At 35.8% G+C, this 18045-nt stretch overlaps 1 protein-coding gene across 4 annotated transcripts; it reads left to right on the top strand.

Moving 5' to 3' along the window:
* Window positions 1-19: 19 nt before the first annotated feature.
* Window positions 20-17669, top strand: CENPQ (centromere protein Q). Of its 4 annotated transcripts, XM_057700208.1 has the most exons (11): window positions 20-125; window positions 399-499; window positions 3815-3974; window positions 4254-4396; window positions 5182-5236; window positions 6304-6430; window positions 7017-7085; window positions 7246-7375; window positions 11861-11980; window positions 12133-12207; window positions 13249-17669. In XM_057700208.1, exons 4-11 carry the CDS (start codon window positions 4295-4297, stop codon window positions 13378-13380), a joined length of 810 nt encoding a protein of 269 aa, XP_057556191.1. In that variant the 5' UTR covers window positions 20-125; window positions 399-499; window positions 3815-3974; window positions 4254-4294; the 3' UTR covers window positions 13381-17669. The 4 variants fall into 4 exon arrangements, with proteins under 4 accessions (XP_057556191.1, XP_057556189.1, XP_057556190.1 ...); XM_057700206.1 differs by lacking the exon at window positions 3815-3974; XM_057700209.1 differs by lacking the exon at window positions 399-499 and having other exon boundaries at window positions 55-125.
* Window positions 17670-18045: the final 376 nt, after the last annotated feature.

Raw genomic sequence — 18045 nt, 5'->3', positions numbered from 1 at the left:
GCCCCCCTCTCTCCACAGGCGTTTCTTGTTTCTACCCGTTCACTTCCGGGTCTCCGCGGCTTTGGATGGTTTGGGCGCGAATTTCTCTGAGCGCGGCTCCTGGAAGGATTCAAGACGCGTCTTTGGTGAGTAGTGAAAAGCGCTTTCCCCGCCGGTGGCTCCACTTTGGGGGGTGAGTTTTGTGTCCGACGCGTTGGTGGCAAACTCGGCGACTTGTGTTTGAGAAGCTTGAGGTGATTTTCCAAGAGGAGGGAGATTCGAACAGATGTGCCCCCTTCGGAGCCAGAGATGGAAAAAGTACTATTTGATTAGCAAGGAGGGAGTGAAGCCACGCATGGCTCCTCCCTCCTTTCCCCGAATCATGTTCGTCCTTGTTCCCCTTGCTTAATCTCCTGCAGTCAGTCGTGGGGCGAAGTGCAGCCTTAGTGATGAGTGCCTTTGAGTCTTAAGGAAACTGCGGTCGGCAGCGTCGCTACCCCGAGACGTCGTTTGTCCGGAGGTAAACATTGTGTATTTGCAATTTTGCCAGACGTCGTGCTCACCTGTTGTGCCCACATAGAGGTCTAGCGTGGTGGTTTCCACGAGTTTCAGCAAGCTGGCAAAGAAAACAAGACAACCTAGAATGCTTCCCTGTTTCCCACAGGGTAAAGAATACATTCTTTACTGCAGTGTTTAGTCCGGCTGCAGACTACGGTCCCAGTCTTTTTTCTGTCCATTCCTCCTGTGCACGTCAAAGCCTCTGAATTTTTCCTGTCTCTGAACAGACCAGTTTCTTTTAAGCTGTCCTCTCAGCGGGCTTTTTTCCCTCCCCTTCCTTCTGGCTAAATATTTCTGAATGTAATTCAAATATTACTTTTTTCTCTGAATACCGTGTATGCCCCCCCCATGCCCACACCAATTTGAGATATTCATTCATGTTTCATAACATTCATCACATTGTGTATAATTGAACATATATTGGAAGTGTTTTCATATTGTCTCTACCTCTTACCATTGCCTGTGGTTTCCTGCAGATCCAAAACAGGCCAAAGTTTACTCTTTTCTATTGGGCTACGACTAGCCCAATAGTAATAGAAAATTATTTTATTTATTGGGTTCTTACTATGTCCCTGTACAAAATTTTAGCTCTACAAAAGCCTTTGATGTTGATACTTTTACCAGTGAGGAAAATGAGCAAATTTACTTCTCCAAGGCTATACACCTAGTTAAACGACAGAGCCAGGATTTGGAACCGGGGCAGTTTGTCCTCATCCCTGGCTGGTTCTTGGCAGTGGTTCTCAACCTGGGGCAGTTTTGCCCCAGGGGACATTTGATAATGTCTGGAGACGGTTTTGGTTGTCACAACTTGGAGTAGTGGGAGGAGCTACTGGCATGGAGTGGTAGAGATGAAGAATGCTGCTAAACATCCCACAGTGCCCAGGACAGCCCCCACAACAAAGAATTATCCCATCCAAAATGTTAATAGTGCTGCGGTGGGGAAGCTTTTTGCACTATGGCTTATTGCCTCGAGTAGGTATCAATGAAAACAGAGCTTTTCAAACTGTCTGTGGTATGACCAGTTTTGTGTTGTTTTGTTTTTTTTTTTAATTTTTAATCAGTCACAACTGATACTTTTGTAAAATACAATAAAAAAAATAAACGGAATAACTAGTCAAACCCATGGAATGTACATCACCAAGAATGAGCCTTAATGTAAACCATAGACTTTACTTTGGGTGATATGATGTGTCAAGGTAGATTCATGGATTGTGGCAAATATACCACCCTGGTGTGGGGTGTTGATAGTAGGGAAGGTGGGGGCGGGGGGGGGGAATGTACTCGAATATACTTTTGTACCTTCTGCAAACCTAAGACTTCTCTAAAAAAGAAAGTTTTTTTTTAATGAATTACAAGAAAAAATAAACTTAAAAACAAAAAGTGAAGCCAATTATTTTTTGACCAGATCTAACATACATACAATTTGTCATCAAATTGCTATAAAAGTTTCTAAATGAATACTTTTAATTTCTATGCTTAAGAAACATAAGAGACAGTTTGTAAATCAGATTTGGAGTAGCACTGAATTACGTGTTATTGAATAAAGAATATCAAGAAAACTGATTAACACAACTAAACTATAAATAAGTGCCAAATGAGAGAGCATAACAGCCCACAGACTTTTAGAGAGTGCTGAGATGGAGTGGTTAGGAAGGCTTTCAGAAACAGATGGCTCTTGATCTGAGAGGAAGGTGGGCACAGACAGGAGAGAGCAGCTCAGGTAGAGTCTGTGCATTACTCAGATGCGTTCCAGAAATCCAGTCTAGCTGGAGCAGGAGATTCAGTTGAGGAGTAGCAGGAGAGGTATGAAGAGCTTGGCAGGGCTAGATTGCTAAGGATTGTAAATGTCATGGTAAAGAGTATGGATGTTATACGGTGGGTATTATGGAAGGATTTTTTTTTTAATTAAAAAAAATTGCTTATTTTGTTCCAAAATTTGGGATTGCAAACAGCTGGGTAGGGTTGACTCATGATTTTTCCCTACCGTGTCAGCTGCAGCATATTGGCTCAGGGACATGCTAGAATATAGTGCAAGGTGGTGCTGGCTATCGGTTGGGAGTACAGCTGGGTCTTCAGTTTTTCTCCATGATGACTTTCCTCATAGGGTGCTAGCTGGGTTTCAAGAGCAAGTATTCCAAACAAGGGAAAGTGGCTACTGCTAGTCATTTCATAGTTGAGCCAGTAATCCGGTACAGAATCATTTCCACCATATTCCACTGCTCAAGCAGCTGCAGAGTCTGCAAGATTTAAGACAAGGGGACTTAGACTTTACCTCTCAATAATAGGAGTGAGAAGGAATTTGCACCATTTTTAGTCTCCTAAATGGAATGAGGGCTAAATCTCAGCCCTCAGTTCCCTTACCTGGATACGCTTCTTCAGTGAGCAACCTGAATTTCTGTACATGGCAGCCCTTCCAGGAGAGGTCCACAGGTGAAACTCTCGTATAGATTGGTTTGTAACTAAGAGAGGTGTAAGGGTATGGATGTCAGGTTGAGAGAACTAGATATTTCAGGAATGGAACAAAGGAGACGGGGTATAGAATAAGGTGCCTCATTGTTCAAGAGCAGGGTAAAGTGTATTTTTGCTTCCACTGCTTTTTGTAACTGATCCAACATGTAGTCCCCAAGTATAGTTTATGATCTTCCAAATAGTTCTTTCCCACTGTTTTTGTTTTACAGGGAAAAAAAAAATCTTGAACTTTTCCTTCTAAAATTTGAGGGAAATCGATTTGTCCAGAATACCCACTTTATTGTCTGTCTCTACATCTGCATATGTATTTAAGCTGTATTAATATAATTAACTGTGAATTTTTAGAAAAGAAATGATAACTGATTTATCTGTATATCTAACTGTATGTGTCTATAAATGTATATATATATATAATGTACACACCACATGTATTTGTATGTGTGTGTCCACATGTACTGTACCTAACTTGTCCCTAACTTCTGAGGTATCCACCCCTTATGGTTTAATGTAGGAATAAATATTTTATCTCTCTGTTTCTTTTAGCAGAAATGAGTTTGATGATAAAGAACTATTAAATGGGGAAAAGGAATTATTCTAAATTTTGTCATTGACGTCCCCATCCACACTCTTGTGCCTGTGTTGTGATGTGTGAGAAGACAGTGTAATCAGTATACTTCTGTGCCCTTGTTGAAATGCACATAACCCAGAAAAAGTTATAGCTTAAATCCTTATGGGTGAATTTACCACATGAATCTCCAAAACATAGATTCTTGTTATAATCCTAAAAATTATCTCCTTCCATCTTCAGCGTAAGTTGAATGATAAATCCATTAGGCCTAAAGTAAGAAGACCTGAATGTTACTCTTCGAACTGACGTTATCTGTGACCAGAGCAAAACAATTCAGAACTTATTTCCATTTTCTTGGATTTAAACATGGAGATAATGTTATTGTATGGAGGAGTATAAAGTAAGAGATGTAAAATCGTTTCCATATGTTTTTTTAATGCCATATGAATGGAAGAAATGTTTTGAATGAAATTGAATTAGATATCTTTAGTGAGAACCAATGTTATTTGTTTTAAAATATGTTTAAATGCTTTAAAAACACAATACTATCCCAAAACTTGCATTCTGATTTTTTTAAAGACAAATATGGAACATTTATAGGTAGTCTTTTTTTTTTATAACAAAATATTTTTAGTAAAACAAGTCTTAAGCTTTTTCTGTGCCCTTTTCGTCTTTACAGATATTTTGAAGCACTGTTATAATTGTTCTGTTTAAATCAAGATGTCTAGCAAAGCAAATGCTTTCAAGAAAAGTTCTCAACAGTTAAAAAGAAATCCAAAAAGAAGAATTGGTGATGAAGAAGCAGAGCTATCAAAGAAAGAGGTAATGAAAATATCCAGTTTATCATTCAGGACTCTAATTAGAAATATCATCTGTTCTCTGTAAAGGAGTATGTGAAGACTAAAGGTCAGCTTTACTACAAATTATAGTAATTCAGATTCCACATACATTGTTATTTGGGAGCTGCTGCAACATGATTTGTAAAAGTTCTCAGATGAAAATTGTTTACTTTGATTTCTAAAGCTAATGATCAGAGAATTCTCTGGGGAAGAGGCGCTAAGGGGCATTGCTAAGGTGTTTAAATGAGAAGACTAGGAATAAAGTGTACAGATTCTATGACATTCATATGTTAAAAGACAAGAGAATCTGTCAATTGGTGGAGGAGATTTTTATTAACGTAGAGAAAAATTAGTTGGGAAGGAGTTAGCTTCTTCCTACCATAATTTTGCCCCCCTCTTATAAAAGAAATAATCAAAATTTTTTCTCTGATTTACACTGTATTAGGCAATGCCTATATACTTTGCAGAAAAAGTATGTAACACTATTTCACAGGCAAAGCGGGTAATGATTTCTTTAAAACATCCTTTGACACCATATGAAATTCTGTTATATGTTATCACCATTGTCTAGGAGTTGCTTTAGCATATCCTCTGCTTGTGATAAATACACACCCTTTTCCTGTAGAAGTAACAATATAGTTTTTTTTCCCCGTCTTGCCAGAAGGTATATGAACTGTCTCCAACATACGTGACAAATCTATTGCAAAAGCCGTATCTTTTTATCTAAAGTTTAATTCCATTTGTATGCGCATGTGTTTTTCCCTCTAGGTTAGAAACACAGGGAAAAAAAATAAAAATCATCCAAAACATCTGTCTTCTGAAGGTATTTCTTTTCTATGTCTTACTTATTTAACCTGTCTTTCTCAAGCTATATATATTTATGAAAAAATTCTCAGCATCTTGTTTATGAGTTCTGCATAAGTAAAAGCTAGTAATAAACAGTTACATTCTCATTTTTGCAAAAATGAGTAGTACTGGTTAGTCAGTTCTTTTGGTCAACTGAAATTTCACTTACCACCTCTAGCAAAATACTGTGTAGGGTTCTAAATTGAAAGGAACTAGAGAAATTCAAAGTGTACTGCAGTCTGAATTATTACTGATCTGTAATATATAGACACCCTTATTGAATTCTCCTTAAGACAGATATACTTCATGTTCTGCCACCACTGTTTAGATTAGATTGGAGCCACTAAGTTTATTTGGAGTAAATTAGTTTGGAGTAGTCATCTTTACTTAAACATCACTTTGTCATGGAAGAATTTTCTACCTCTCCTCACCCAAGACCAAGTTAGGTCCTCTGGTTTTATACTTCTATAACGCACAGTACTTTTTCTTTTGTAATGCTTTGTATACCTGTAATTATAATATTTAATCTCCCTTCTCTCCAGACTAATCTTCATGTGAGTTAGTCTTTGTTTATTTCTTTATCTGTTCATTTCTTTGTTTTATTTCCTTTATTTCTTATAAGTAGAATAATATCAACAACCTCGTAGACACTGGTTTAGTTAATCTCTTTGTTTCAGTTGCTGTCCAGCATTTGGCAGAAATCATTTTCTGGTCTTCTCAATGAAGCCCTTGAATTCAGGTCATTCTGAGAACCAGACTTTTATGTTGAATCCTAATAGTTGTAGCTTGGTTCTTCATTTAAGACTGTCTTGACTTTGTATCCCCAATATCACTTAATGGTATTTCAGTTAACATAATAGCATATTCATATTCAACACCTGGCATGTTATGGCCATGCAATAAAAAGGAAATTAAACAGTTTATACAGCTTTTAAATGTGGGTTCTCATAATTCCATTAGCTCTTTTAGATAAATTTATATTTGAATCACTTTCTAAGTAAAAACACAAACTTCTGGAAAAACCAGAGTCTCTTCTTTCACCAGTGACAGGACAAACAAAGCATACTAATCTAAAACAGGTAAAGATTGCATCCCACAAGAGAAAAACCTGGCAACCTCTTTCCAAGAGTAGCAGAGAGCATTTGCAAACTATGATGGAATCATTAATAATGTGAGTATGAAATTTTTTTCCATTTCACTCTTTTTATTTCTGCTTTTTGGTTTCCTATAGACAGTATCCTTTTAAAAATTATTATCTGTTTTATGGTGATAGGGTGTTTTTCTCTTTTGCAAGATTTATTTAATGCCCTTAGCCATCAGCAAAAAAAGGTCTTTATTAATTTCAGAAACTTGGAATTTCATCAGTGCAATAAAAATGAAATCTCTGTGGCCTGATCTGCTATCTGTAAGCTTATAACTTTTTCTGTTGAGGGATACTTTAGGAAGAAGTTAGCTTAAATTGACACTATATGGAAGCTAACGTGCTAGAAGGAATACAGAGATAGGATTCTGCCATCACGGAGCTGAAATCCATGAGAAGAGGCAGGCATATAAATTAATTACAACAATATAATGATAAAAAGAACTTAGATTACTCCTCTGCTTTAATGTATTTAACATAAAAGAAAAAGTGATTGATTGTGCCTGACTAGTAAAAAAAAGGGGCGCTTAAAAGAAATGAGAGAGAAAAAGTAAACAGATTATATTAGTCATGTTTCAAACTAATATGTATTCAATCCCTATTTTTTCTCTTCCAGTGCAATTTTGAGTGACAGTATTAGAGAAAATGAAAAAATTCAGTATCATCTGAACTTCCTGAAGAAAAGGTAATATAGTTATGCGTAAAGAAATGGTTAAGAACATTATAGCCCTTGGGAGTATGAGGGAAGAAAAAAAGAGGACGACAGTATTTCAAAACAACAAGAAACAAAAATGATACTAACGGTACTCAAAAATCAACAGTTATGTTTTTATTCTCTCCGTAAGATTGCTGCAACTGTGTGAAACCCTGAAAGTCCCTCCCAAAAAGCTGCAAGATTTAACTCGTGTGTCAAGTCTACTGAAAATGGAAAGGGCACAGCATACAGCTAATGAAGAGGGTCTGGCATTGTTGCAGGTATGAAGTTTGAACAGGGAGTTCATCATTAGAGGGGGAAAAGACCAAACATTTTTTTAAAGTATTGTGATATTCTTCAAATAACAAATACTAGATCTTGGACCAGGTTTTTCATTAACTTTTTTTTTTAACAAAGCAAAAACTTTGCCTGAACTTTGCGCCTCTAAAGTGAAGACTATTTCTAATGTATTTGTAATGAAGTAGCAGTCTTCTTTTTTTATCAGACCTTAAATAGAACTGAACTATCTTAGTATTTTTGATTATCAGATTCTATATTCTGTAGAATTTCAAAACATATTATATTGGTTTTTCCGTCTTACATATGCTGCTTTATTGGCTAGAAGAACACATTCAGCATCATTATTGTTACAGTCATTATAAATAGCGTGTAATGAGGGCCTTCTACATTCTAGTCACTGTTCTAAGCACTTTACAGTTATAGCCCTTAATGACTTAAAGAGGCCTGTGCTATATTTCACATTTTACAAGTGTGAAAAAGAGACGTATTGGCATTTCTAGCTGAAACTTAGACAAACTGCTCATAGTTGTGGTACAAACCTATTAGTCTGATCTCAGGGCATATGATTCTTAATCATTATTCTGTAGAAGATAGTGGGAGATAATATTAGCTGTCATGATAACCTGCAGGCTTAATTAGCAGATAACTTGAACAATTAAGAAAAGCAACCTTAAGCGGCTTATTAAATAGTTATAAAAACTAAAACAGATTGGACCATATATCCCTTTATCATTTCAAAGTAGTTTGTAGATATGGTCTTTGTTAGCAATTCAGCTTTGTAAAATAATAAGTTAAACTTTGTTAGTAAATACAGGGTTGTAGTAATTTAAGCAAGGAACACATCCCCAACGATTTCTAATAACTCAGGATTCGCAAATAGGTCATTCCAGTTTTTCCATATGATTGAGAATAACAACGGAAGGATTTATTTGTGAACAACAGATCTACATATATTGTAAATTTATAGAGTGGTAGTTTTTAGTGGTTGCCTCACTTTCTTCATTGTGTGAGATTGTATTTAACTTTCATCTGAATGTTACTACTTTGTAAGAGTATATTTTCCGTACCGACGCTAGCTCCCCCACTTAATCAACAGTTGGGTAACATTAATATAGGTTATTTTTTAAATTTCAGCTTTGAGATATAAATGACAAAATTGAAAGATATTTAAAGTGTACATCATTGTTATTTAATATATCTATACATTGTGAAAGGAATCCCCCCATCACCTCACTTTTTTTTTTTTTTGGTAAGAACATTTAAGTTCTACTCTCTTTCATTTATATAATACAGATTTCAATTATATAGTATCAGTTATAATCACCATGTTTTACATTAGATCGGCAGACCTTATTCATTTTAGCTGAAAGTTTGTATCCTTTTACCAACTTCTCCCTACTCCCCCCCACCCCCAGCACACTTTCCTACTCTCTGATTCTATGAGTTTGACTTTTTTTAAAGGTTATTTTTAAAGGTTTTAAAGTATAATAATGGTAAATACTATTTTAACATTTAATATTTGCATGCAGTGTTAAATCAGAGGTAGTAAATAGTCTTTGATCAGAGACAGCAAATGATAGTGTGATTTTTTATAATACCGGAAAGCATTTCTATCTTACACCTAAACTGGATCTCCATGCACCAAAAGTGTAAATAGACTTAAATGGAAAAAACTGTTTTTCTATACTCACAACACTTCAGACACCAAATTTGTGGGGTTTTCCTACCAAGCAGATCTCCAGTTCTCTGTGGAAACCAGCTGGGTGTCCTACAATTTAATTCAACTCTTAACACTAACTGCCTGGAGTTAGCACAGAACCCACAGGTTAAGGGCTTAGTCCCACAAAACTGCCCCCCACTTCAGATACTAATGCAAGTCCAAGCCTCCTTTAGTTCTGACCAACCAAGGATAAATCAGGGCTTCCCGTGACCTCCTCCTCCAGTTTGATAATTTGCTAGAACAGCTCAGAGAACTCAGGAAAGCACTTTATTTACTATTACAAGTTTATTGTGAAGGATACAACTCAGCAACAGCCAGAGGGAAGAGATGCATAGGGCAAGGTATATGGGAAGGGGCACGGAACTCCCATGCCTCTTCAAGCACCTCCATGTGTTCACCAGCCTGGAAGCTGTCTGAATACAGTAATTTAGAGTTTTTAATGGAAGCCTCAGCACGTAGGCATATCTATTATTAACTAAATCTCCAGGTCCTCTCCCCTTCTCAGAGATTAAGGATCCAGGCTGAAAGTTCCAACCCTCTAATCACAGGATTTTGGTTGCTCTGGCAACCAGCCTCTATCCTCTATGAGTTATTCATTAGCATAAACTCAGATATGGTTGAAAGGGGCTTATTATGAATAACCAAAAGTGTTCCTCCCACGTCAGTCATTCAGAAAATGCCAAGGACTTGGAAACTCTGTGCCAGGAATCAGGGATGAAAACCAAATGTATATTTCTAATAACATCACAACAGTCTAATGTTTGCTTGACAGTCAGCTACTCAGTGGAAGCACTGTTAGCATTTTGGGCATGAGAGTTCTTCATTGGCATAAGACTCTTTGAACTAAGACTTTGTAGATTTTATCTGTCTATTAGTTTTCTCCAATGTGCCTTACTTAGAATGGCTTTTTCCCACTGCAGCCTAGAGTTATTTGCTGGTGGCGACTTTCCAAAGCCTGTATCTGTTCCCAGTGAGAGAAGTTGTGTTCATTCAACAAGGACACATTCATTGAACTCTCACTTGATGGCGCTAGGGAAAGGCAGTGGTGAACAAAGTCTTACAGAAATACCAAGAAGATGGTATAGGACCTGCTGGGGCATAGTTTTTGATCTCTCTGGATCTCACAATCAGAGTTTGCATAAGAAAATATTAGAATAAGGACAAAAAAATAACACTCCTACAGACAACAAAAACATGCCAAAAATACATGTTCACAGAACTGATGAATGCTAACCTAATTTCTCAAGCGAGCTGAAATTTAGAAAAAGAATAGAAGGTATGAAAAAAGTCATAAATATTAGAAATACTAAAAAATGAAGTTATGGAATTCAGGCAAAAATTAGAGCTAAAAGAAAAAAAGCTTTTAGTAATGCAGACTAAATGAGAAGGAGCACCAAAGCAAATAAACAGAACAAAAGTTTGGCAAAAAAGAGACAGCATGGATATGGTATGAATACCCAAAGAAGATAACCAAAGCAATGGAACAAAATTAATTTTTTAAATTATAATGAAAAAGTTTAGTTCTTGTTCCATTAACTCTGCTTCATTCAGTGCTGTTATTCACTCCCTTCTGTAGTGTGTTGAATGGTGGCCCACTGAAAGATATGTCTTAAGTCTTAATGCCAGAAACCCATGAATGGACCTCATTTGGTCTAATAAGTGGAGCTCACAGACCCGAAGTCTTGGATACTCAGAGATCAGTGCACTATTCTGGCCTGTGAGGGCCAGATGATAAACATTTTCCTTTTTGTGAGCCATGTATGGTCTTTGCTGCATAGTCTTTTGTTTTGTTTTTTAACCATCCTTTAGAAATGTAAAAACCATTCATAGCTCTTGAACTGATCAAACACAGCCCGTGGACAGTTGCAGGCCTCTGCGTACCCTTTTTAATGGTTACTGGAAGCCATAATATATTTGTTGAGGAAGATGACTATAGTTAACAGTAACAGTTCTGCTTCCAGTATTTGGAGAATGATGTAGATGTAAGTGTCAACCATATTGCTCATCAGGATTTAAGAATTATTATTTCTGTATCACTTCTCTGAGGTTTGTTTACTTGTTCCCAGATCCCCAGGGGCAGTGCTGTCGTTGGCTGTTGCTAGGACTAGATTTGAAAGCACTGCAGTACTTGATACCATTTAGAAACCTAGAAGCTGGCTAACTTTGTGTGGCATGCGATCAAGTACACCCCTGGTATCCCCATACTCATTTCATTCATTTCTTATTTTGTCTTTGTCTTCCCTCGCAAGTTATATTTTCTTTTTATGTGAGAAACAGGCATTCATTTTCTATTACTATCTCTGCCCTAATGTTCAGCATTGCTTTTTTTGGCAAATGAAAATAGCACTCGGATGTTCCTAAATTAAAGTTAAAGTTTCTCTTCTGGTACATGCTGCTTAAGGAATGCTCCTGTACTTGCTGCCATCAGTCCCTGGGCTCTGCTAGATTCACACAGGTCTTCCAGGATCTCTGATACGAGCAGCTTTGGTAAGTTTTTGAGGCAAGGTTCATGTATATCTATCTTTATTCCAGTGAAATTAAGTTTCCTTATAACACTTTATCACATTGGTAAATCAATTTCTAGGGAGTCTGTTTTTTGGAAGAAAAATGAAAATTACCCGTTTCTTCCAGAATTGTTTCAGTATATAAGGTGTTTTCAAAATATGTGTATGTATATTAATATCTGTTTGGGTTTCATTTAATAGTATATTTAATTTAAAACATTAGCTTTCTCTTTCTGATGCAGGAAGAAACAGATAAAATAGTAGAGACCATAGAGTCAATGACCGGGAATATTCACAGCCTAAAGAGCAAAGTTCATGTTCTAACAAGTGAGGTGGAAGAAGAGGAAAAGAAGGTAAAACAGGTAATTGTTTAAAAAAAAGTACTTCTAGAATCTGGATATAATTTTTATGATTACAGTCTACCCACACAGCTTTTGGGTGTAATAAAAGAAATAAGCCTTTTGTAATAATCTAGCTTTATGAAATAATATGTAGCATTCTTTTTCTACTTTAGATGTTTCAAATAGATACTGAGGTAATCTCTCTTCCCGAACTTTCTCAGAAGAGTCTCAAAGCACCCCTACTTCAGGTAAGTACCAATTTACCATAGTAACTGCATCACCTGTTATGAATTGCATATATGTAAAAACATTATATGCTATTCCATTTTTTGTTTAACAAATGAAACCCATGGTATAAACTGTAAGGCAAAATTGTTTTTCACATTTGACAGTACCGCGTGAATATCTCATTCTTGTCAATAGCTGTATGACATTCCATGGCATGGATGTGCCATAATATAATAATTTGTGAAACTTAATAAAATAAATAATTTTTGCTAGTACAGATAATGCTAGGTCATATATCATTACACATTTGTGTAGTCATGGCTGTAGGATAGATTTCTGAAAGTAAATTCTGACAGTTGCTTTTGTTTATGCTTCTAATAATGCACGTAGCTTTTCCTAAAATAGTACTATGTCCTATTTGTAGTAGACAGCACACTGGTAGCTTATCTTTTTTCAAAGGACCCCCGTAGGTATTATAGTGTAAGTGTTTACGGTAGTAGAAAGTCTTGATGTTTTCTCAAAAAGTAACAAAATTTCCCTATCTAAAATCGACTTAGGGTAAGAGGAATGGGAAAGGGCAGAGGGAAAACAGAATAGTATTGATTTAAAGAGGAATGGCAATGAGTTGCTAATTGAAGTTGAGTGATGATTATATGAGGTTTATCATACCATTCTATCTAAATAACATACATACAACATTTTTCATAATGAAAGGTTAAAAACTAATTATATGGGTAAAGGTGGTTAAAAGGTACAGGCTTCCAGTTATTTATAAATAAGTCATGGGGAGGTAATGTATAGTGTGGTGATTAGAGTTAATATTGTATTGTATATTTGGAAATTGCTCACAGAGTAGATCTGAAAGTTCTCATCACAATAGAAAAAGATTTTGTAACTGTGTTTGGTGGTGAATGTTAACTGGATTTACTGTGGTGATCATTTTGTAATGTATACACATCAGATCGTTATGGTATATGCCTGAAGCTAATATAATGTTAAGGTCAGTTATATATCAGTAAAAAATAAAGTTTAAAAAATGGATTATTCTGTTATGCCCACAGAAGGAAATTTTGACGCTAATTCCAAACCAGAATGCTCTTCTGAAAGACTTGGATGTTCTCCATAATTCATCCCAGATGAAGAACATGTTAACTTTCATTGAAGAAGTCTATAAAAGACTGGATGCCTCTTAAAGAGTTTTGTTTGGTTTTGGTTTTGGTTTGTAGATTGTTCCATATTAATTTAATGTTTATGAGTTTGTAAAAATGTTATCCTATGTGGTATTGCCAGGGCTGAGGCTTCTTCAGGATTTATCTCATAACATGCACTTTAAAATTAACCTCTATAGATCTACCATTAACCTCTACAGATCTAACGTGGGCCTTGAAAACTCTGTTTTTATGAATTCCCACATCTAGGAACTCACATTTATGTTGCTGTATTTCCAGTTATTTGCCTAAAACCATAAAATGAGAACAGCCACAATCTGATGGTTTATAATGCCTGAATAGAGCTCATTTATTGGTTAGTGCAGAGGAAATATGATACTATAACTTAGTATATGTAAGGTGTTTATAGTGCCCAGCACATAAAAATGTAAGTGTTTGCTATCAGTATTGTTTTTTAGCTGATGACTTGCATTTTCTGTCTGATCACGTGAAACTCCCGAAATCCCCAAATGCCTTTACTCTTACATAACTCCCTAGATTTTTTGTGGCATAATTAAAATTTGCCAGGTGTATTTAACTTTAGAGGTAGCATGAACACTTCATTTCCTTGGTTAGGTTAGTGAATAGATGTTGAATATTTATTTTCTACTCTCATCTGCGCATACCTGTATTTCATAAAATAACGAACCCACGTTCATTTATTCCCTTAAAACAAACACCAAGCAAAAAATCCCTTTCTAAATCTTTTCTCATTGCGATAATAAGTATATACATGTGAAGAAATTATAACTTAAATATATTAAAAATCATTTTTAACCAACCACAGTATATTGACTGGGTTGCTTTTATCTGTTTGTAAAATAAAATAACTGTAATTTAGTTACTTTTCTGTGGAACCTAAAATGTTTTGTCAATTAATTTAGAAGGTGCCATAATTCTGTTAATGCCCTCCAGGCTGAGACCACCAGGAAGGCAGCTTCAGTTAAACAAGTTGGCTTTAGTGCTTACTGCAGCGAGGGAGACCGCACATCATGGGGAACCTCGGGCCACCGAGCGAAAGGGTCGAAAGCAGTATCCTCTTAGAAAATAATGGTCGAGGAAGACACTAATGTATTTTAAGGGAAAGAAAGTCTTCAAGAAAGGAAACCTGTAGTGCAGCATTTAAAAAGAACATTATTGTATATGGTTTGGACTGCTACGTGGCAGGCAAAGCATTTAAAAGAAAAAGATTTTACAGAATGTCTTAAAATTTAAAAACCCTTCGCTTGGAAACTTACAGGCTTGTGTTTTCAGAGTGACAAGTAGCGCCCCAACTCACTTTTATCATTAATCATGATGTTTAGAATAGCTTTTGGTGGGGATGAAAGAGTTACATTAAGCCTGCCGTTTCTCTCAGAACATCTGTTTAACAGATGATTGAAAGTCAACAGGAATTCCGACTTAGCGTTGTTGCTGAGGGGTAATTCTCTACCTTGCATAAACTGGTCATACTGCCCCCTTGCAGCTTTGAAAAATATGTGATCTAATTTTGAGAGAGCTACAGTATCTTCAGGCAGGTAGCAGGTAACACATACAATATTTTCTTCAAAGGCTGAATTTTGGTATACTCTTTGTGAAGAATATAAGAGCTAATTACAGATCCAAATAAAATTGAAATTCAACTGCACAAGGTCCCAGTAATGCAGATGGTCATCCTCTTAATGTAGTATTCTCATCTGTTTAAATTCTCATTTACACAAGCCATGCCAACTATGATACACGTCTCCAGTGACTGATAAGTGCCAATGCCAGAAACTTTAAATCCTAAAGATAAATAGTTTGGAATGGAGGATATATGGTGTAAAAATGTAGCCTGTAATAAAGATAGAATACCAAATAAAATGTAGAGAAAATATATCATTCAGTAAGTGGTCTTGGGAAAACTAGCTAACCGTACCGGGGGTGGGGGTGGAGGGGTGGTAGTAAATATTCCTACTTTATGACAGAATAGGTTCAAAATAAAATTAAATAGAAAAATGGAAACTGAAAAGAATTTATAAATGAATAACTGATGTCAGTGTAGGTAAAGCCCGACAGACATACTCATTTTGTAGTACTTCACTTTATTGCATTTTGCAGATACTGTGTTTTTTACAAATTGAAGGTTTGTGGCAACCCTGCATCGAGCAGGTCTATTGGTGCCATTTGTCCAATGCCTTTATTTTTTAAATTAAGGTATGTATATTGTTTTCTAAGATATAATACTGTTGTACACTTAATAGACTACAGTATATTGTAAATGAAACTTGTATATTCACTGTGAAGCCAAAAAATTGTTACAAAATTTGCTTTATTGTGATCTGGAACTGAACCTGCAGTATCTCTGAGATACGCCTGTATTATGCATATAAACAAAGATAAAACCATAAAGAAAAAAATCAGTAGATCATTACATAAGACTTTGAACTTTTAAAAATAAAGTTAAAAAAAAAACAAGCCAAAGACAGCACAGACAGAAAAATATCTATAACATATAAAACAAATAACATCTTTATTCATAAAGAGTTCTGAAATGCCAGTAACAAATAAATACCAGTAGGAAAATGGGCAATTCTCAGGGGAAGATACATAAATGGTCAATAAGTACTTGAAAGATTTTCACCCTTAATCAAGTAAATGCAAATTAAAACAACGAAACTCTTTCGCCTATCAGACTGGAAAAGATTTTAAAAAGGCTGAAAGGGAATGTTGCTGAACATACAAGAAAATGGGTCCCCAATAATGCTGCTGAAGGAAGGAGAGCAAGTGGTGTAATTTGAGGGGGAGGCAGCCTGTGCAGATATGTTACAGAAACACAGTACTGTCAATCATTTAAGTCCTTATTTTACATGGGTTCTTCCATTCTCCAACTTTCCTTTGGGCATATGTTTAACAAACAGGTTTTGCTTAAATATGAGACACCTGCCCAGCAACCTAAAAGTAAGGGATTTACTTTCTTTCATTTGGTTGGATAGAATTTCTTGGCATTCTCTATTTACCAAAAACGAATGCAGGTGCACCTGTCAAAACTAATATTTAAATTATTTCGGTTGGCTTAGTGTCCATATTTATTGATATGTGCTATATGCCAGGCACTATTCTAAAACCATTACACATATACATGCATTTATACCAATGTTTAATCCTAATAACAACCTTATGGGTATTAAAATCCGTAGCAATCATTATTCCCATCCTGTATACCCCGCAGCAAAGGAAGCTAAGTAAACTTTGTTTTAAGATCACTCAAATGGTAAGTGATAGAGCTAGGAAGTGAAAAAAAAAAATAATTTTGACTTCTCAGGAATTCACTGATAAGATACAAATAGAAGGGGGTACTGAAGCTAATGAGTAGATCCTATTACAGCAATGTACAAATCAATCTATTTCTGTAAGTATAGTGGTAATATGTATTATAGATGTGTTCAGTTGGATTTCTAGAAGAAAATCCCCTTAAATTTATCTTATATTAGTAACCTCTTTTTTCCCTCTTCTTTTCCTTTTTTCCTTTTAATCTCAGAGTCAAAAGGTCAGCTTAGCTTGATGAACGTCTTTCACATTACCTTCATCCAAAGCAATTTTCCTGGAAAAGATATATTTTGCCTTTTCGACTATTTTTCCCTATTCTAATTAGTTCGGATGTTTTATAGAGAGCAAAGAACTTTGAAAAAAGAATACAAGTTTCTGTTCTGGATGCACTTGGGTACATGTACTTTAAGCTTGGGAAGACATTTATGTGTCCCTCCGAGTCCATAAATAACTTGAACCCTGACTTTTTAAGGTTTTCTCTGATACTGTGCTTTGTAGCTATAACATTTTCTGTTCTATAAATAACTTCTGTTCATTTTTAAAATCCATTTTCCTCAAATAATAGGAGTAGATTTATGTAGGCTCCTTAGGACCATTGCACGGGTATATGTTGCCCTCAGTAACATTTTTTTTTTAAGTTATCAGTATACCGAGATCAAAAACACTCTTCCTTTGACATCCAGTAATTGTCCTATAAAACAATTTCTCTAGTCACTTTCAGCTACCAACTACCAATTGTATTCCTTAAACTAACATCTTCAAATAAAGAATGCCCTAACTTATCTCTGCGTCTGATGTTGACTTTGTGAGACGTAAAAATGGTAAACAGTATCCTCCCATGTGACCACATTCAAATTGAAGCCTCTCCCTATTCCGCTGAGACCTACTGTTTATTATCTCAAGACTCAGGTATTGTGTGCTGAGATGCCCGTGGTGCTTGAAATTGCAGCCATTCGAGGGAAGTGGGTAAATTCTGAATGACTTCATTGATAAGAACAGGCTAAAGGAATTAAAATTCTCAAAAAACACTCTCAACTTCACGAGTAGCCTCCTTCGGGATTACCCCCTTTCAGCCTTGGAAATTTAGGGTAGCAAAATCATTTTCTTCAGAATAGATAAAAATATATAAGGAGTTAGTACCTCTACATTGTCTTCTTATTGTGTCACATTTGCCTGGGTCCCATTCCTTTATATTCTTTTCCATGGTATCCTGTCAGAAAGATAGGTTTTATGTCTAGAAAATGTCCATCTCTAAATCAAGATTAGTATTCATTGGCTTTTACACCATAGAACTAAAAGGGACAGAAAGAAAGAGGTGGAATGAAAATACTCGTGATAATTTTCACATGACATCATAAACTC

This window comes from Hippopotamus amphibius, chromosome 11 (assembly GCF_030028045.1).
Source record: "Hippopotamus amphibius kiboko isolate mHipAmp2 chromosome 11, mHipAmp2.hap2, whole genome shotgun sequence".
Lineage (NCBI taxonomy): Eukaryota > Metazoa > Chordata > Mammalia > Artiodactyla > Hippopotamidae > Hippopotamus > Hippopotamus amphibius.
This window is presented reverse-complemented; position numbering and strand designations above follow the sequence as displayed.